A 19674-nucleotide genomic window follows, 5' to 3' on the forward strand; every position below is an offset into this window, starting at 1 on the left:
CTGCGACTCCATTTTCAAGGAGCTATGAACCTGCACTCCAAGGTCTTTTTGTTCAGCAACACTCCCTAGGACCTTACCATTAAGTGTATGAGTCCTGCTAAGCTTTGCTTTCCCAAAATGCAGCACCTCACATTTATCTGAATTAAACTCCATCTGCCACTTCTCAGCACATTGGCCCATCTGGTCCAGATCCTGTTGTAATCTAAGGTAATCCTCTTCGCTGTCCACTACACCTCCAATTTTGGTGTCATTTGCAAACTTACTAATTGTAGCTCTTATGCTCGCATCCAAATCATTTATGTAAATGACCCTTTGGAGCTGTGAACTGTGAGCCGAAAATGACCTTTGGATTGTGAGCAGGAACTTGCGCTGAAAAGAAAGGGACAAACAAGTCAGTCTTTGTTTGAAAGGTCAGGCCTGGAAGTTAATTGCAAATTGGTTCTTGTTCAAAAGATTCTGCAGACTCTTGGACAATGGAGGAAAGCAGTATGTCTAACCAGATAGCAGATATTTGACCATTAATGAGGTCAAGTGGGCGAGATCATGATGGTCAAACAGAGGGAGAGTCCAAAGAGTTTGACCTGGGTTTTGGACTGTGTTTCTAAGGAGGAGAAGTTTGATGTTGATGCTCCAGCATAGATTTGAAAGCTCCCTGTCTAGAGTGATAGCTCTGTGCCTGTCGGAGAGATGCATGCTGTCCTGTCTCTCTTGCAGACAGGTATTGCCACAATGATGCTGAAATGTCTCCTTCAGACAGGCAGTTGGTAAACTGAGACAAAAGAATCATGAGTGGGTGGGGGTCAGGGTTCACACAGATGCAGAAAGGGGTTTATGATTGCTTTCAATTGGTGAGAAGATTTCTGTTGGGGCCTGAAAACTGCTAGACTGAAATCTTAGACAATAAGCTTCCTCTTAAAAATCAAGAAAGGCACATTGTTCCTTTCTTCTGGACCAGACAGCGGCAGTGCATGAGTACCACAGTTTTTTTTGCTGAATTGCATTTTTGCCAAAGTATGTGTTTGCTGCCTATATTGGAACAATTGATGATTAGTGGTTAAATAATATGTTATATTTTTAAGTAATTTAATAGAGTTAAAGCCATGCCAATTCTTTTTTGTTTGTTTTTGTATTTTAACTGTGTTGGAAATAAAATGTGTTTTGGTTAAATCCTGGTGGTGGACCCATCTAATCACATCTAGAACACAGTACCTTATACAGTCTTTAAGTAACTATAAAAGTTTGGGTATAGGCTATCCCCTTCCCATACTTTTGGGGTAGGAGGGTTGGTTTGACCTGGTCCATAATACTAACCATCCATTATCAGCTCTTGGAAGTTCAGAGAATAGAAATTAAATAATATGTTACTGAATCTTCCTCTGTGTGAACCAAAAAGGTGACACTGATTGATCGCCTTCAGAAAATCAACCAAGAAACATTTATGTTTGTTTCTCATCTGTTGTACAAATCTTACATTTTTTATGTCTCCTTTATTTCTCTTATTTAACTGTTATAACTTTAGTCATCTGAAGAGCTGAATGCCTGGAAGTTTTTTTCCTTTCCTCCAGTGGTGACTGTGGGATGCATGGGGGTGGAAGTGGCATCATGTGTGACGTAGGCGATGCTGTCGGCGGTGTTCAGGTGAGTGATGTCAGTGGAGGCGGAAGTGGTTGCGACGGCGGCAGCTATAGGGGTGGAAGTGACATCACAGTAGGTGATGTCATTGGGGGTGGATGTGACTGCGGCAGTGGCAACAGCGTGGGCAGTGATGTTCCGGTTAGGTCTCGCGTTGGTTTCAGGCACGATGGATGTAGTAGTTGTTGCAGAGGTGATTACCTGGCTGGTGGTCACGGCGGCAGCAGAGTCAGCCGTGGCTGTGGGAACAGAAGTGACGTAATTGTTTGCCTCGGTGGTGATGGCTGGATGGTGGCTGAGCAGTTCTGGAAGCCTGGGGAAGCTTCTGGAATGTTCGAGGAATCCCGACTATTGAGGTAGGTACATGAAGGTTTGTGGTACTTACAGTTTTTGATGTCCAATATGGTGTAGAAAAAAGCATTTGTTGAGTGTGTGAATTCTTCTGAGGATGTAAAACAGCAGGGATCCTTTGCAGTTCTGAGAGACTGTGGCCCTCAGCTGAGACAGGGCTGACTGTAGAGAGGTTAGGTGGCGGTTCATTGCTGCGAGTGTGGAGCGGAGGATTCGGAAGGAGAACCGTTTCTGGAGGTTTTGAATTTGTAGTAGGTACTGGTTGTCCTGGTCAGATCCCAATTGTGTTGGTCTGAATGTAGTCCAGAGTCCACACGGGATCAGTCAGTTCTGTAGGCAGGCACTGAGGAAGGAGATGTGGCTGTGGTAGCGAGTCTGCTCCAGGACGTGGCTGAAGAGCTTCAGGGCAGAGGAGACAACATGGAGGTGTAGTGAGAGCGCAATTTCCCCTCCCACGTGGTTGATGATGCTCTCCAGTGCATCTTATCCACTTTCCGCATCTCTGCCCTCGAACCACAACCCTCCAACTAACAAGGACGGAACCCCCCCCCCCCCCCAGGTCCTGACCTTTTACCCCACCAACCTCCGGATACATCAGATCATCCTCCGCTATTTCCGTCACCTACAAGCAGACCCCACCACCAGGCATATATTTCCCTTTCCACCCCTATCCGAATTCCATAAAGACCATTCCCTTCACGGCTCTCTTGTCAGGACCATGCCCCCTACCAACCCATGCTCCACTCTTGGCACCTTCCCCTACCACCGCAGGGATTGCAAAACCTGCACCCCACCTCTCCCCTCACCTCCATCCAAGGCCCCAAAGGAGCTTTCCACATCCATCAGAGATTTACCTGGTCTTCCACACATCATTTAATGTGTGCGTTGTTCACGATGCAGTCTTCTCTACAATGGGGAGACAGGATGCCTACTTGCGGAATGTTTCAGAGAACATCTCTGGGACACACTCACTAAATAATCCCACCACCCCGTGGTCGAACACTTTGACTCCCCCTCCCACTCAGCCAGGGACATGCAGGTGCTGGGCCTCATCCATTGCCAAGCCCTAACCTCCCGATGCCTGAGGAAGAACACATCATCTTCCGCCTCGAGACCCTCCAACCACACGGGATTCATTGGATTTCACCAGTTTCCTCATTTCCCCTCCCCCAACCTCATCCCAGATCCAACCTTCCAACTCGGCACCGCCTTCATGACCTGTCCTACCTGTCCATCTTCCTTCCCACCTATCCGTTCCATCCTAATTTCTGACCTATCACCATTACCTCACTTTCATCTACCTATCGCACTCACAGCTACTTTCCCTCCACCCCCACCCTCCTCCCATTTATCTCTCTACCTCCTTGGTTCACAAACCTCATTCCTGATGAAGGGCCTATGCCCAAAACATCAATTCTCCTGCTCCTTGGATGCTGCCTGGCCTGCTGTGCTTTTCCAGCACCACAATTTCAACGCCAATTTTTAATCCCAATCCACATGGAGCCAGGCCCCTTTTCAACTCAGTGAATGTGCCCCTCTTCCACTTAATTATTTTATGCATTATTGCTTTTTGAGTTCCAAATGACATGATGGTGACTTTTCCCCAAATATTCCAAACTGAAAGACACGTCACTTGCACCACAGTATCTTCCAGAGCTACAACTGTCCCTACCTCATTCTACATTGGGTTGTAAACACACAGATCAAGAAAATACTCCTGTAGACATTTCAGGAATTTTATCCCTTCATGTTGTTACTATCCTAACTTACAATTATGGATGATTGGAGGTCCCAGTATCAACATTCTGTGGTTATTACATTCTGAAGAAATTGTTCTGCAACTTTGGCTCCTCCAATTCCCTCTCACTATATGATGACTTACACTGTACATACAGAAGTATAATAGGTATTCCTTAGTTTAAATCAAATAGATTCTATCTTTGAATTATACATCCTCTTCAGTGCTATGATAGATTTCTTGATCAATCCTGTGCCAGCTTATTTCTTCCTTCCCTATCTGACTGGAACACCTTGTTCCTAAGAATATCAAGGTCTCAACTGGTCAATTCTTTGAGCTAGGCCTCAGTCATTGCCACGACAACATTGTCCTTTCTGACTCTGCTTCTATCCTTGTTTTATGACTTATGCCTGCAGCTCAGTAACCTAATTACCATCTACACATGAACTGCTAAATACATCTTGGGTTGAATTAGCCCACTGTTTGATTCCCACCATGACTAAGCTATTCTTTACTCTACGGCAATGTATAAGCTGCTACTCCCTTCTTCAGCCTGGTGCCCACCGAGTTGCCAAGTTAGGTTAAATCCACCACCACAGTGCTAGTTATGCTTCCTTCACGGGCACTGGTTCTAGCTTCAAGATATAGTCTGTGAACCATGAACAAGTCTGTGATACTGTCGAAGCGTTCCACCTACACCATTTTTCAAGCCATGCGTTAACTAGCTTTATTGTACTATTCTTACAGATCTTAGCATGTGACGGAGGGAGTAATCGAAGATTTGCTAGCTTGGAGATCCTGCTCTTTAATTTCTTCAAGAGCTCCTGAAACTCTGACTGCAAGACTTTTTGTCATTTACGTAAATTATTTAGATGTGAACATTGTGGGTACAATTAGTACATTTGCAGATGACACCAAAATTGCAAGTGTGGTGGACAGCAAAGTACCTCAGATAGGCCAATGGGCTCAAAAGTGGCAGATGGAGCTTAATTTAGATAATAGACACTAGACAATAGGTGCAGGAGTAGGCCATTCAGCCCTTCGAGCCTGCACCGCCATTCAATATGATCATGGTTGATCATTCCTAATCAGTATCCTCTTCCTGCCTTATCTCCATAACCCTTGATTCCACTATCTCTGAGAGCTCTATCCAACTCTTTCTTAAATGAATCCAGAGACTGGGCCTCCACTGCCCTCTGGGGCAGAGCATTCCACACAGCCACCACTCTCTGGGTGAAGAAGTTTCTCCTCATCTCTGCCCTAAATGGTCCACCCCATATTTTTAAGCTGTGTCCTCCGGTTCGGCACTCTCCCATCAGCGGAAACATGTTTCCTGCTGCCAGAGTGTCCAATCCTTTCATAATCTTATATGTCTCAATCAGATCCCCTCTCAGTCTTCTAAACTCAAGGGTATACAAGCCCAGTCGCTTCAGTCTTTCAGTGTAAGGTAATCCCGCCATTCCAGGAATTGACCTTGTGAGGTGTTACATTTTGAATGTTACATTTTAAATGTGAGGTGTTACATTTTGCAAAAGCAAATCAGAGTAGGATATATGCACTTAATGGTAAGGTCCTGGGGAATGTTGCTGAACAAAGAGACCTTGGAGTGCAGGTTCATAGTTCCTTGAAAATTGAGTCACAGGTAGATGGGATAGTGAAGAAGGCATTTAGTATGCATGCGTTTATTGGTCAGAGCATTGAGTATAGGAGTTGGGAGGTCATGCTGCAGCTGTACAGGACATTGGTTAGGCCACTATTGGAATATTCTGGTCTCCTCCTATTGGAAGGATGTTGTGAAACTTGAAAGGGTTCAGAAAAGATTTACAAAGATGTTGCCAGGGTTGGAGAGTTTGAGCTATAGGGAGAGGCTGAATAGGGTGGGCCTGTTATCCCTGGAGGGTTTGGAGGCTGAGGGGTGACCTCATAGAAGTTTATAAAATCATGAGGGGCATGAACAGGATAAATAGACAAAGTATTTTCCCCGGGGTTGGGGAGTCCAGAACTAGAGGGCGTAGGCTTAAATATGAGAGGGGAAAGATAAAAGGGACCTAAGGGGCAACTTTTTCACACAGAGATTGGTGTGTGTATGGAATGAGCTGCCAGAGGAAGTGGTGGAGGCTGGTACAATTACAACATTTAAAAGGCATCTGGATGGGTATATGAATTGGAAGGGTTTAAAGGGTTGTGGGCCAGGTGCTGGCAGGTGGGACTAGATTAATTTAGGATAGCTGTTTGGCAAGTTGGTCTGAAGGGTCTGCTTCCATGAAATACATCTTGATGACTCTATGACCAAAGCCCCTTCTTCTTCGTACAGCATTGGTTCCCCCATGCACCATGACTTCTGGGTGTTCACCTTCGCTCCTCAAAATATTCTGTATCCTCTCAGCGATGTCCTTCACCCTGGCATCAGAGAGGTGAGACACTGTGCAGGACTCATGTCAGTGGTTACAGAAATACCTGCCTCGCCCTCTGAATAGTGTTTTCTTATGACCACTGTATTACTTTGCACTGCTGCACTCCATAGTGCTGAGGAAGAGTTCCAGTCTGCACTTCCCTGAGATATCACTGTCTTCTACAGCACTTCAATCTAGTTTGAGAACTACACTCTCAATGGTTTCCTTCTCTGATTACCTCTTCCTTTCCTGGTGGTATTTAGGTAGGCCACCCATTTAGTATTCTCCTCAATACTTTGTAATCATGGGTGACCACTTCCTAAAACCTATTTTTCCAGAAATTGTCATCCCGTCTGCTTTGCAGTGCCTCCTGCTGGTCTTCAATACTAGAAATCTTGAACTTGAGTAACGAGAGGCACTTCTCACACATGGTTATGCAGGTCACTTGATAACCTCCTGGTGTTTAAATGGCACAGGAATTGTAGATGACTGTCCTGATTACTTTGCTCACAAGTCTCTCCACTTATGACATCCTCCTTTTCATTTTAATTCCTATCCCTTTCTATCTAACTAATTCTGATTATTTACGATCCACTGGGTTGCGTCTTGGTTAAAGCCCTGTCTCTCCCTTTGGAGTGAACCCCCAGCTCAGCAATTCCCCATTGGTCAGTCTGTGTTGTAACCAGCTCATTTCCCAGATATTCCCAGTTTTGCTTTTCTTGGGAATCAGAACAAGCTTTGTGACATTTCAGCGACAGTTTTGACAGTTTCAAGAAAGTTGCGCTATATTGCCATTATGGAGAGTTTGAACACTTTTGAAATGTAGGGATTTCAGCTAGTTTCAAAATTTTGAGTATTTGGTATAGCCAATTGGATTTACAAGGTATTATATATCCCCAAGGTCAGGAATTGGAACAAGATGCTCAATATTCCTAATCTTGGTAATTGGATATGATGTCTTCAATTCTCCATAATAGGACCCTGGATGAAGTGTCATAGATTTCCGACATCACGAGGTTAGTCAAGGTGCAGTCCTGTCTTCAGAGACTTTATGGAGACACTCCGGCTTCTAAAGTGCTATAAACAATATTTACTTCAAGAACTTCCAGTCTGCAGACTTTCTGACATACTCCAAGTCACACAGACACCATAATCTCATCCAGTGGCTTGCGCTTAAAGTCTGGTACGGTAGCATCTTTCGCTGGGTAACCAACCGGCAGCAGCAGCAGCAACTTTTCATTCTTTGGGCGCCCAAGAAGAACACGCACCCGAGGACCACAATTCAGAGGTGTTGTAGTGACTGTCACAAGGCCAGCATTCTGTGAGAAGGGTGAAGAAATTAAACACTTCATTAACATTTCATTTCACAACTTCAACACTGGTCTGGGCTGAGCTAAGAACACTAAGTATGTTAGAGAGAGATTGAGCCCTTGTGGGGAAAGCCCAGTTAGGACTGGGTGCAGGCCCAGATCTAAAGGAGGACTGTAATTTGGAACTTTTAACGTAATTATTTATTTACTACTCTATACTGAGACGAACTGTAATGATGAACTTCTAATTTATGTCTTCATTCAAAGTTTGTGCGAAGATTTGTAGCTCGGGTGCTCGTTGTTGTGGTTCTGTTCGCCGAGCTGGAAGTTTTTGTTGCAAACGTTTCGTCCCCTGGCTAGGCGACATCATCAGTGCTTGGGAGCCTCCTGCGAAGCGCTTCTTTGATGTTTCCTCTGGTGTTTATAGTGGTCTGTTCCTGTCGCTTCCGGTTGTCAGTTTCAGCTGTCCGCTGTAGTGGTTGGTATACAGGACACTATTCAAAAGGTTTGTTGATGGAGTTTGTGGATGAATGCCATGCCTCTAGGAATTCCCTGGCTGTTCTCTGTCTGGCTTGCCCTATGATAGCAGTGTTGTCCCAGTCAAATTCATGTTGCTTGTTGTCTGCGTGTGTGGCTACTAAGGATAGCTGGTCGTGTCATTTCGTGTTCCATTTATATCGTTTATTGATTTATCTCACTGGGTTTCAACCTCATTAAATGATTACCTTGTACTAAGATGGTGCTGTTAATGGAGACATTGAAAACTCCTGTATCCCTGCACTTGAGAACACGTGTCAATGACACCTCATTTTAAATTGAGTTGCTGTTTCACTAGGAGCCACTCCAGCTGGGAATTGATACAACGCACTTGACGTTGTTTCGTCATTGAAACCAACTATCACAAATCTACAAATTGCCATTTGTTAATGAGTCCAAAGGTTTACAGAGAGGAGGCTACTATAGGGTCTTGTTAGTGTACTGGTAGAGGTAGTGCTGTTGAAGTCTGGGTCCAAGCCCCACTGGCACAAAGGGTCATATCATAACATGTCCGAGCAGACTGGTTAAAAATAAAACCCTGCGATTATTTCCCCTCTGACCTGCACTCACCAACCTGCACTAGTTTGTGGACAGACAAGAATAATGTCACTGGACAAGTAAACAGAGACACAGGTTCAAGTTGTAGTTTTGCTCACTGAACTGGAAGGTTGGTTTTCAGATGTTTTGTCACCATGCTATGTAACATCATCAGTGAGCACCCAGTGAAGCGCTGTTGTTATGTCCCGCTTTCTATTTATGTGTTTTGGTTTCTTAAGGTAGGTGACATCATTTCTGGTTCTTTGTCTTAGAGGTAGGTAAATGGGGTCCAAATTGGTGAATTTATTGATGGAGTTCCGGTTTGAATGCCAGGTCTCTGGGAATTCCCATGCGTGTCTCGGTTTAGCTTGTCCTAGGATGGATGTGTTGTCTCAGTCGAAGTGGTGTCCTTGTTCGTCTGTATGTAAGGATGCTAGTGATACTGAGTCATGCCTTTTGGTGGCTAGTTGGTGTTTGTGTATCGTGGTGGCTAGTTTTCTGCCTGGCTGTCCGATGTAGTGTTTGTTACCGTTCTTGCAGGGTATTTTGTAAATGACATTCATTTTGCTGGTTGTCTGAAAACAAACCTTCCAGCTTAATGCACAAACCTCAACCTGAGCTACAACTCTTTTCAAACATCGCAGGGACACAGGTGCATTTTTCACCGTGGTTGTTGCTGGAACTTAAGGGTGATTGTACCTGAATGCCTGCCTCTCTTTGGTGGTTATGCCTGTTCCTGAGCGCCCGTGGAGGAGGATCTTACTCCATCTGCCAGCATCCTCCTGACCTTCCACAACCAGTGGACAGACATGGCAATGGAGTGTATGATCACTCCTCCAAATAATATGTAAATTTGAGAAGGTTCCTTTGAAATTTTGATATGATTATAGTGCCACTAAGTGGCTGTCAATTCCAAGATTTGGCTATGACGTTCATTTAAAATAATAGAGGAGGATACTATACTCGGTACCTTGTAATGCAGTAATATTGTCCTGACTTCAGGGCCAAGAAGCTCCAAGTTCAAGCCTCACCTCAGGATGTAATGGCTGAGGAGGTGCGTCATAACATGTTAATGAAAAATAAATTACACTGGGTCCATGTTCAAGTCCATCTGCTCTGGAGTTGTGTCATAACATGTTCGAACAGGTTAATTAAAAATAAATTACAGTAAATGTTTTATTATCCAGCACTTATGGAACCAGGAATGTGCTATTTGATCAAATATTCTGGATAATTAAGAGGTCCATATAATCAATGTAAAAACACACACCAAACAAGAGAAACACAATGCAGGGGCTGTACACACTGTTATGCATTATTTACAGTATAAATCACTTCAATAATAATGCAACTTTGCCTTAAATAAAACTTACTGGCAGCGAGCCTTCTCACCCACACCTTCAACTGACTACTCAGATATCGTGGTGGATTGGGATATTTGAAATTGAATTAATTGTTGATACTTCATGTGGCCACTCAATTGAGCAACAAGTATATTTACATCAAGGTAAATATATTAAATAAACTGTAATAAATGGACAGATTAAGAGAGTAAACTTTGTGGTATTGAGGCACAAATTTTTGCTGGTTTATCAAAAGTGACAGTTCATTCAGGTGCCAGTTAAGGTTTGCTGCACTTTGAGTCTGAAGGTTCACGTCCCAACTATCCTGAAGGTGGTCATAACATGCCTAAGCACAATCTTTTCTTTTTAGGAGGAGGCCACTACACAACAATGATGTTCTTGAAGATTGATGTATTTGTCCTTTCAAGCTGTGGCTCAGTGATAAAACTTCTTATTCATCCATGGAAAGTTAATGTAGCTGGAAAGGCCAACATTTATTACCCATCCCTAATCCACACACTGTGCTGTTCGTGGTCCTTTTGGAACCCAAACTGAGCATAAGTGAGCCAGTTATTGATGAGCGGGTGCCACTTAAAAGCCAATGATACAATCCATCATGTTACCAATGATTGAGCTAAATGGTCAGACTGGCTCTGTTCAGCCTTATAGGGACAAGGTATACTTAGGCAACTTCCACATTTTTTTGCACTGCTCATGGGATGTCAGTCTCTCTGGCTATATCAGCATTTTTTGGTCATCCTAAATTGCCCAAGTCAACCACATTGCTGTGGGTCTGGACTCATTTACAGGCCAGACCAGGTATGTATGACAAATTTCCTTCCCAAAAGGCCATCAGTGATCCAGATGGGCTTTTACAATCATTGACAGTAGTTACATGGTCACCAATAAAATAGCTTTTTATTCCAGATTTTCCTTTTTAAATTGAATTCAAGTGTCACATCTTTCACGATGGCATTCAAATCTATAACTCCCCACCCTCCAAGAACATTAGCCTGGAGTTCTGAACCATTAATCAAGTGTCATTGTCAATACATGACTGCCTTCCTCCTTTGTTGGGTGAGTCCCAGTATTATTGCTGAGATGGGTCAGTGCTACTGGTTACCTGCATGGCTGGTCCTGAAGCACGGGTTTCAGCACCACATTCCATTCGACAATGTGTGCCAAGTTGAACAGGAAATCATAGACCCTCCAGCTTTAGGGGAATAGAAAGTTGCAATACAAGGTCATTATCTCAGAGGGCACTTCAATATGGAGTCGTCCTTGAGGGAGTGAATAGATGCAGTCTTTAACTGCATGCCTACCAATGCTGGCAGGGCAAGTTGTGAACTGTGTGGAACACAGACACCTGGCCTGCTGCTGGCTACTTGCCTAGTGTTGTGTTGGGGGAACTGGAAAATCACAGCCTACTTTAACTGAGTCTAACAGAGCGCTTGCTGAGTCTAATTGGTGCCTACCTCCTCGGTACTTGTAGGCCAGAGAGGCCCTTTGCCCAGCTTGGTAAAAATGGTCAATGGAGGTAATGTCGTCAGAAAGCCAAAGCTGGTATTTTTAGATTCCCGTCCATCCATGTTCCCAGTATCAACAGGCCTCAAAATTTCACTCCCCAGAGGTTTCCATTAATAATGGTTTCTAACTTTCATGATTTTCTTTAATGGTGGAGTGTAAGTGTTTATGTCTTTCCATGAATAATAAGTTCAGTCTGTCTCATCATTTATAATGGGTTCCAGCTCCAAATCTTTCCAAAATCAGAAGATTTTGATGGAATACAGCCCCTTTGTCTGAATGAATAAAGCTCTAACAACACTGAAAAAACATGATCCACATGATTAACTCCCAGTCACTATCTTAAACCATCACTTCCTTCAACATTGGTATCTCATGGCAGAAATACAAGATCTACAAAATTTGCCAAGGTTCCTTTGACAGCATAGTGGACAGTGTTTATCGAAGATTGATCAACTGGGTCAATGGGCTAAAGAGTGGCAGATGGAGTTTAATTTGGATTTATGTGAGGAACTGCACTTTAGTAAAACAAACAAGGGCATTAAAAGTACGACCTTGAGTAGTGTTGTAGAACAGAGAGACCTCGGAGTTCTTTGAAGTTTGCATCACATGTAGGTCAGGAGGTGTTTAGTATGCTTGCCTTCAATGCTCAGACCTTACAGTAAAGTAGTTAGGACTTTCTGTTGTGATTGTACAGATGTTGGTGAGGCTTTTTCTAGAATACTGTCTCCTGTTAAAGGAAGGATGTTACTAAGCTGGAGAGGGCTCCGAAGCGATTTAGCAGAATGTTGCTGGAAATGGAGGGAATGACTTATAAGGAGAGTCTGGCTAGGCTGGAACTTGCTTCACTAGAGCGGAGGAGGTTAAGGGGTGACCTTTGAGGTTTACAAAATCATGCAGGGTAAAGATAAGGTGAATGGCAGGTGTCTTTTCCCTAGGGTAGGGAATTTCAAGATAAGGGGGTAATATTTTAAGGTAAGAGGAGAAAGATTTTTTAAAAAGACATGAGGCGCAATTGCTTTTTACACAGAGAGTGGTTCATAGTGGAATGAATTTCTAGAGGAAGTGGGTTGCGGACACATTTACAATGTTTAAAAGACACTTAGGGAAGTACATGAATAAGAAATATTTAGAGGGATATGGGCCAAGTGCAGGCAGGTAGGACTAGTTTAGTTTGGGATTATAGTCAGCATGAACTGGTTGAATTGAAAGTTCTGTTTCCGTGATATGTGAATTCATAACTCTACCTATGAAACCCACAACCTCTGCCATCTAGAAAGACAAGGGTAGCAGGTGCATGGTACAGGTTTCCCTCCAAGTCACGTATCACCTTGACCTGGAACTACAAGTTCCCTCATTGTTGCTGGTTCAAAAAGCTGGAGTTCCTTCTCTGATGTCACTGTGGGTGCACTCCGCATGGACAGTGACACTTCCAGAGACAGCTCACTTGCATTCATGGGCAATAAGATTGTCTGGAATGTGTGCAACTGGCACACATCACCAATTGTCCAGGTCTTGCTGCAAATGGCCACAGACTGCTCCAGTATGAAGTGTTGTAAAAGGCATGGAAAACTGTGCAAGCAGTAGGGGCCATTCCACTTATGATGGAGAGAAGGTTCTTGAGGAAGCAGCTGAAGATGGCTAGGCCTAGGGATTCCTGAAGAAAGTTCTGGGCCAAAGATGATTGACCTCTAATACCAACCACCATCTTAATTTGTTCTAGACTTGCTTGCAATCAATGAAGAATTTTCCTTGATTCATTGGACTTTATCTTTGCCAGAGTTCTTTGATGTCACACTGGCGCCTTGATGTTAAGGGCAGTCACTCTCACCTCTGGAGTTCAGCTCTTTCATGTATACTTGAACCAAGGCTGTTTTGACATTTACAGGGAGGATGTGTGTATGGGTAGCATAACTATACAGCTTTGATCTGACCCATCAGTTGAGAGGATTTCTTTAAATATGTCCATCAATCGCATGCTGCTTCCTCTACCTAGATTGCGAGCAGTCCTGTCTTTACTTTGACCAGGCTGACATCTTATTTTTGGTTTGACCTCTCTTGAAAAGCTCTTCCACAGCACTCGCTGAACCTTGGTTTATCCCCCAGTTTGGTGACAATGGTAGAGTTAAGGATATGCTGGAACACAAGGTTACAGACTGTGGTTAGCTGCTATTCTGCTGTAGCTGCTAATGGCCCCTGGAGTTGATTGAGTGCCCAGTATTTGAACTGCTAGGTTTACTCTGAAACTATCCCATTTAACATAATTGAAATACCACCCAACATGAGGGTAGGCATCCTTAATGTGAGCTGATATTTGATCTGCACAAGGACTTTGTGGTGGTCACTCTCCTATCAATATTGTCATGGATCAGCAACAGATGGATTAGTGAAGATGGGGTCAAGAAGGGGCTTCCTTTCGTTCTTTCTTTTACCACCCGCCATGGGTCCAGTCTGGTAGTTATACACTTCAAAACTCATCCAGCTTGGTCAATACTGGTCATGCCAATGGAGCCAGTCTTGGTGAAAGACATCAAAGTTCTCCACCCAGAGTAGATTATATGCCTTGATTAGTATGCATACATCTTCCATGTAATATTCAACATGGAGGAGTAATGATTCTTCATATTGATGGAGGGTGTTGGTAACAATCAGCAGGACTTATTTTTGCCCGTGTTTTACATGAGGCCATGAGATTTCAATGGGTCTATAGTCAGTATTAAGGATTCCCAGGACAACTCCCAAGCGACTGTGTGTAGCATGCCAATGCCCCTGGTGGATCTGTCTTGCTCTGGATCAGGACAAATCCAAGGATGATGCTAAAAGAGTCTAGAATACTGGTTCTACTCGATTCAATCAGTATGACAATGTGAGGCTGTTGCTTAACTGGTCTGCAGAACAGGTTTGGCACAAATCTTTGAATATTAGTGAGGAAAAGTTTGTAGGGCTGACTGGGATGAGTATGCTCAAGTTGAGGTTACAATTTGCAATTTGCAGGATGAGTTTTGGGAATTATTTCCAAAGGAGATTGCTAGCACTTCTGACTTGGTTTACACTGGGAAGTGGCATCTATTAACTCTAACGTTCTCCAATTTTTCTCATATCTGCAGTCACACTTTAAACAAGTTCATGTTCCCTGTGAGATATATCAGCTGCTTAGAGGTAGCAGTAGCGATTGCATTGGGAGGAGAGTCTGTAAAAATAATAATTAATTCTGTCGAACCTATTCACTTCAACCATAGTATGTTACATTATCAGGATTACCTGCAGAGCTGCCAGGAGAATACCACAGGAAATTGAAACACTGATCTCATTGTAATAATGGGTCTTCTTGCCAGTGGGTAGGATTCCATAAATTTGTTTAAATACAAGGATGAGATAGGGTGCAGTGTCAAGGTAGGGTTTAATCCAGTGTGTCCTACAAAAAGGAGAACAGTAATATGTACCTTATATAGCTTCAGTCACAAGCATTGACAGTACCATGACATATAAGCCTGAGGGCTTAGACTTAATTTTATTTATACAGGAGAGATTCTTCTAATCAGTAACCGCAAACAAAATCAAACAGTATGAAAAGACTGCAAACCTCAAAACTTTACAATTCTTAAGAGTTCCTTGAAATCTGATTGCATTACAATCATTGAATCAATATTCTGGGCTTTACCTTTGACCAGAAACTGAACTGGACTCACCACACGGTGACTCATTTGTGGGTACAAGAGTAGGTCAGGGACCAGGAATTCTGCACCAACGTATCTCTTGACTTCCCCAAACCTGTTCACCATTAACAAGGCACAAGTCAGAAGTGTGATGGAATACTTCCCACTTATGTGGATGAGTATAGCTCCAATGACACTCAAAAGACTTGAGACCAGCCCACCTGACTGGCACCACATTCACAAGCATCCACTCCCTCCACCATTGACACTCAATAGCAGCAGTGTGTGCCATCTACAAGATGCACTGCAGAAATTCACAAGAAGATCCTCAGACAACATCCCCCAAACCCACTAACACCAAAAAGGGCAACAGATGCATGGGAACACTACCCCTCAAATTTCCCTCAAATCCACTCACAGTCCTGACTGGGAAATATATTGCCGGTCCTTCGCTGTCACTGGATCAAAATCCTGGATTTCCCTCCCTGACAACATTGAGAGTTTACCTACAGCACATGGACTGCAGAGTTCAAGAAAGCAGCTCATCACCACTTTCTCAAGGACAATAAACACTGAGCCAGCCAATGACCCACATCTCACGAGTGTATTGAAAATAATCTGTCGAAATTTTAAACTATTTTATGTCAGTTTACCAGATAGTTGTGACATTTTTAGAAAGCTGTTCCTGTGCTATCAGAACCAAACAGCACAGAAAGTAATCATTCAATACATCTTGTTTGTTTGGTCTCTTTGAAATTTATCCTATTATTTCTACATTTCCCCTGATCTTTCCCCATAACCATGCAAATTTATTCATTCAAGTATGCCTTTTTAAAAATTTGTTTATACCACATTTTCAAGATGACCATTCCCAGATTGTGTATAAAGAAATATCTTCCACTCCCACCACCAACCCAGCTTCTTCACTCATTTACTTGAGGATTTCTGAATGATCAATTCACAACTAATTTTATTGACTTTAACTGAAGGTTTAGGGGATTTATTTAAGTGTCATGGTATCAAAGCCACATTTCCACTAGATCTCGCTGCCACCCCAGCCTCAGAGGTAAAGGTAATCGCTTTTCGACATGTGCTCAAAATGTGAAGTGTGGAAATCTCTATTCAATTAGTGCAGGGGGAATCTCCTCAATTCCTGCTGGTACATCAGGTCCACGCTCCTTTGGGCACGAGTTTTGGGAAGGGGAGGCAAGTAAAGTCTTTTCATGGATCTGCTCCTCAATTTGGTCAAGATGTGGAACTATGGATCCAGTCATGAGGGGGACTGTGTAGCTCTGGTTGCCTGACTCTTTACTGCAGGGTTGTGAATGGCACTAAATGGAAGCATGCAGTACCAGCAGTGTACTCAGGGCAGGGATATCCATGACCAATGGATACTACACTGTGTCAACCAGCAATAATCAGTAAGGTGACATTTGGATTCTGTTGTTTCATCACTTTAAGCATGTTCTAGTTTAATCAGACCATCTGTTTTGATGCCATTAATGGTATCCTTGAAGGGACAATGGACAGTATTGGCCCAACTCAATGCCTCCAAATTAGAAGAGTGTGGGTTGAAATATTATTTCAGCGATCTGAACGCAAATTGTAAACCAACACGGAGGAAATTCTGCACTTGTGGGTGTGCCATCTTTCTGTTGGGTCACTTAACTGAACATATTCCAATCAAGGCTTTTGCCCGAAACATCGATTTCGCTGCGCCTTGGATGCTGCCTGAACTGCTGTGCTCTTCCAGTACCACTAATCCATATTCCAATCAATTATTGAATGGATCTCATCATGCGATTGGACATACCTCATTTGTTTTAAGTCAGAGACCCATTTCTTCCCCATCCTCTTCTTATAGTTAACCTCTTCTTCCTCCTCAATGATTTCACGAATTCGATGTTTTGTTTCTGGGTCTTGTACAACTACAAAGGTCCAGGGCTCTGTATGTGCTCCACTTGGAGCAGTACCTTTAAGAAAGCAGGAAATTGTCTGATTTAATGAGGCCATTGTTAACCATGTCAACGTACCGTCACGGACTATTACAGCACAGGAAGCCATCATTTGGCCCACTGTAGCTGTGGCAGCTCTTTAAAGCCATCGGAACAATCTCACTTCCCTGCATTTTCTTCACAGCTTACAAATGTCTCCTTTTCAAGTGTGTATCCAATTCTGCTTTCAAAGATATTCGTGATTATGCTTACATCATCCTTTCAGGGCAGTTTATTTGCCAGAATGATTCACTATGGGAAAAAGAAATCTCTTTTGGCAGGTACTTTAATCAAGTTGGGGCGGCACGGTGACTCAGTGGTTAGCAATGCTGCCTCACAGCACCAGGAACATGGGCTTGATTCCAGCTTCGGGCTACTATCTGTGTAGAGTTTGCACATTCTCCCAATGTCTGCGTGGGTTTCCTCCAGGTACCCCGGGGGGGAGTTCCTACCACAGTCCAAAGATGTGCAGGTTAAGGGAACTGGCTATGCTAAAATGCCCATAGTGTCCAGGGATGTGCAGCCTAGGCGGATTAGCCATGGGAAATGCAGGGTTAAAGAGATAGAGTGGAGGGATGGGTCTAGTGGGATGCTCTTTTGGGGGGAGTATGTGGACTTCATGGGCCGAATGGCCTGCTTCCATACTGTAGGCATTCTATGATTCTATGAAATCAAGTATCTAAGGTTTCAGCCCTTCTACCGACAATAAGGTTCTTCTGTACAATGTCTACAATAAATATTGTCACCAATTCAGGCACTGTAGCATTCTCCCCAACTATCAGAATGATTCTCTAGCTGTTTCCTGTAAATCAGGAGCTCCCCTGGAAACAATTACAATTTACTCGCAACAAAAACTGAAGTTGCTGGAAAAGCTTAATAGGTCTGGCAGCATCTGTGCAGAGTATTCAGAGTTAATTTTTCAGGTCAAGGAAGCCTTCCTCAGAGTTGATGGTAGCTATGAAAATGTTAGTTTATATGAAGAAGACAGGATGGAGGGAGAGAGTAAGGTGTAAAACAGTAGGTGGCTATAGTGCCCACAGATGGAGAAGAACAGTTGGACAGACAAAGAAGTGGACAATGATTGGGCTAGAAGGATGCATACCTATTAATGGACGCTGTTAGTGGCTAACAATGGGTTATGTGTAATAGTATGTGATAACAAGGCCTGGTGTGTGAATGTCGGGGTAAGGACTTGGGAGGGCTCAAGCTCTAAAGTTATTGAACTTGATAGAGTCCAGAAGGCTGGAGGGTTCTTTAAGCTTGAGCTTTGCTTCGCTGGAGTACTACAGCAAGCCTGAGGTAAATCAATCTCTTAAAACTATATTTGCCAAAAATGTTTATATTCCGTGGAGAGGCTACTGTCCCTGTCCAGTCTTCACAAGGCCTTGAATTCCCTTGATGTTTAAAGGATCAAGATAAACCAGTCTCCTGTAGATCCATACTGATATACTCACCTCTGAGCCACAAATGTGGATCAGAGACCCTGTTCAGAAACTGGAGTACACTGTCCAGGATGACATTAGTGCAGCCATGTAAGACGCAAACCTTTCAGAAGAGATATTAATTTGAAGTTCTGTCTGTTCTCTCAGGTAGACAAAAAAAGATATGCAGGTGATACTTTGAAGAAAAGCAGGAGAGTTCTCCCTCTGTCCTAGCCAATCTGCATCACTCAACCAACACTGTTAATACAGCACCCCCACAGCTGTTAATGGAACTCTGACCAAATTGGCTGCTGTGTTTCCGACAGTCGTAACATTTCAAAAACATTTAATTGGCTGTAAAGCATTTTTGGGGTTTCTGTAACGTTTGTTTGGATTCATGTTGAACTGAGAAATAAATCGATCATTGCATAGATACTTGCTGGCACTCGACACTTTGAAAACAAAAACTGATATTTTCCCTCAAAGCGTCTCATTTTTCCCTGTTGATCTGCAAATGGCCGACTAACAGACAAGGTAGATCAGCAGAAGGCTGGGAGAACACAGCAAGCTGGGCAGCATCAGGAGGTGGAGAAGTCGATGTTTCGGGTATGACCCGACTTCAGGATTGGGGTTGGGTGTAAGGGGAGTTGCAGGTCTCCTTACACCCACCCCCAGTCCTGAAGAAGGGTTACACCCAAAATATCAACTTCTCCACCTCCTGATGCTGCCTGGCTTGTTGTGACCTCCCAGTCTCCTGCTTGTCTACCTTGGATTCCAGCACCTGCAGGGTTTTTTTTGCCTAATAACAGACAAGGTCTAATCTACAGAGATTGTCCAGCCAGCTTCCAACCTAACCCTGAGAGTAAGGTGATCCACAGCCTGTCTTTCAACCACATTAGAGTGATTGTAAAATTCCCTGATCTGTTTACTCTTTGCTGGTTTAATTTGAATAGAAGTTTATTTTACATGGCACTTCCAGAAGGGTAGTACCTACAAGATAGGAAAAGGTCTGAGCAATGTTGCAGCCAGTGAATTCTCAGAATAGCAGTGCACTTCATTTTAAATTCAGCATGTAAGAGAGTGAACATGCAAGTCCCAACAGTTGAGGAACAGGAAGGGAACGAGACCATGGAAAAGAAGGGAATGTGGAAAGAGGGAAAGAGGACAGAAAGGAAGGAAGGGCAGAGGGATAGAAGAAAGAAGTGGGAGGTAAAGGAATGAAGGGGGGCAAGAGCAAT

General features: G+C 43.4%; 1 protein-coding gene across 1 annotated transcript in view; it reads right to left on the bottom strand.

Annotated features, from left to right (window-relative positions):
* Positions 1-5946: 5946 nt before the first annotated feature.
* Positions 5947-19674, bottom strand: part of iyd (iodotyrosine deiodinase) — a 28543-nt gene continuing 14815 nt past the window's right edge. The window contains exons 3-5 of the mRNA XM_043696449.1: positions 16835-16994; positions 14627-14780; positions 5947-7433 (exon numbers count right to left, since the gene is read on the bottom strand). Of these exons, the coding sequence (XP_043552384.1) occupies positions 7251-7433; positions 14627-14780; positions 16835-16994 (497 nt within the window). The 3' untranslated portion in view covers positions 5947-7250. The remainder of the gene's footprint in view (positions 7434-14626; positions 14781-16834; positions 16995-19674) is intronic.

The sequence above is a fragment of the Chiloscyllium plagiosum genome, chromosome 9, assembly GCF_004010195.1.
Source record: "Chiloscyllium plagiosum isolate BGI_BamShark_2017 chromosome 9, ASM401019v2, whole genome shotgun sequence".
Lineage (NCBI taxonomy): Eukaryota > Metazoa > Chordata > Chondrichthyes > Orectolobiformes > Hemiscylliidae > Chiloscyllium > Chiloscyllium plagiosum.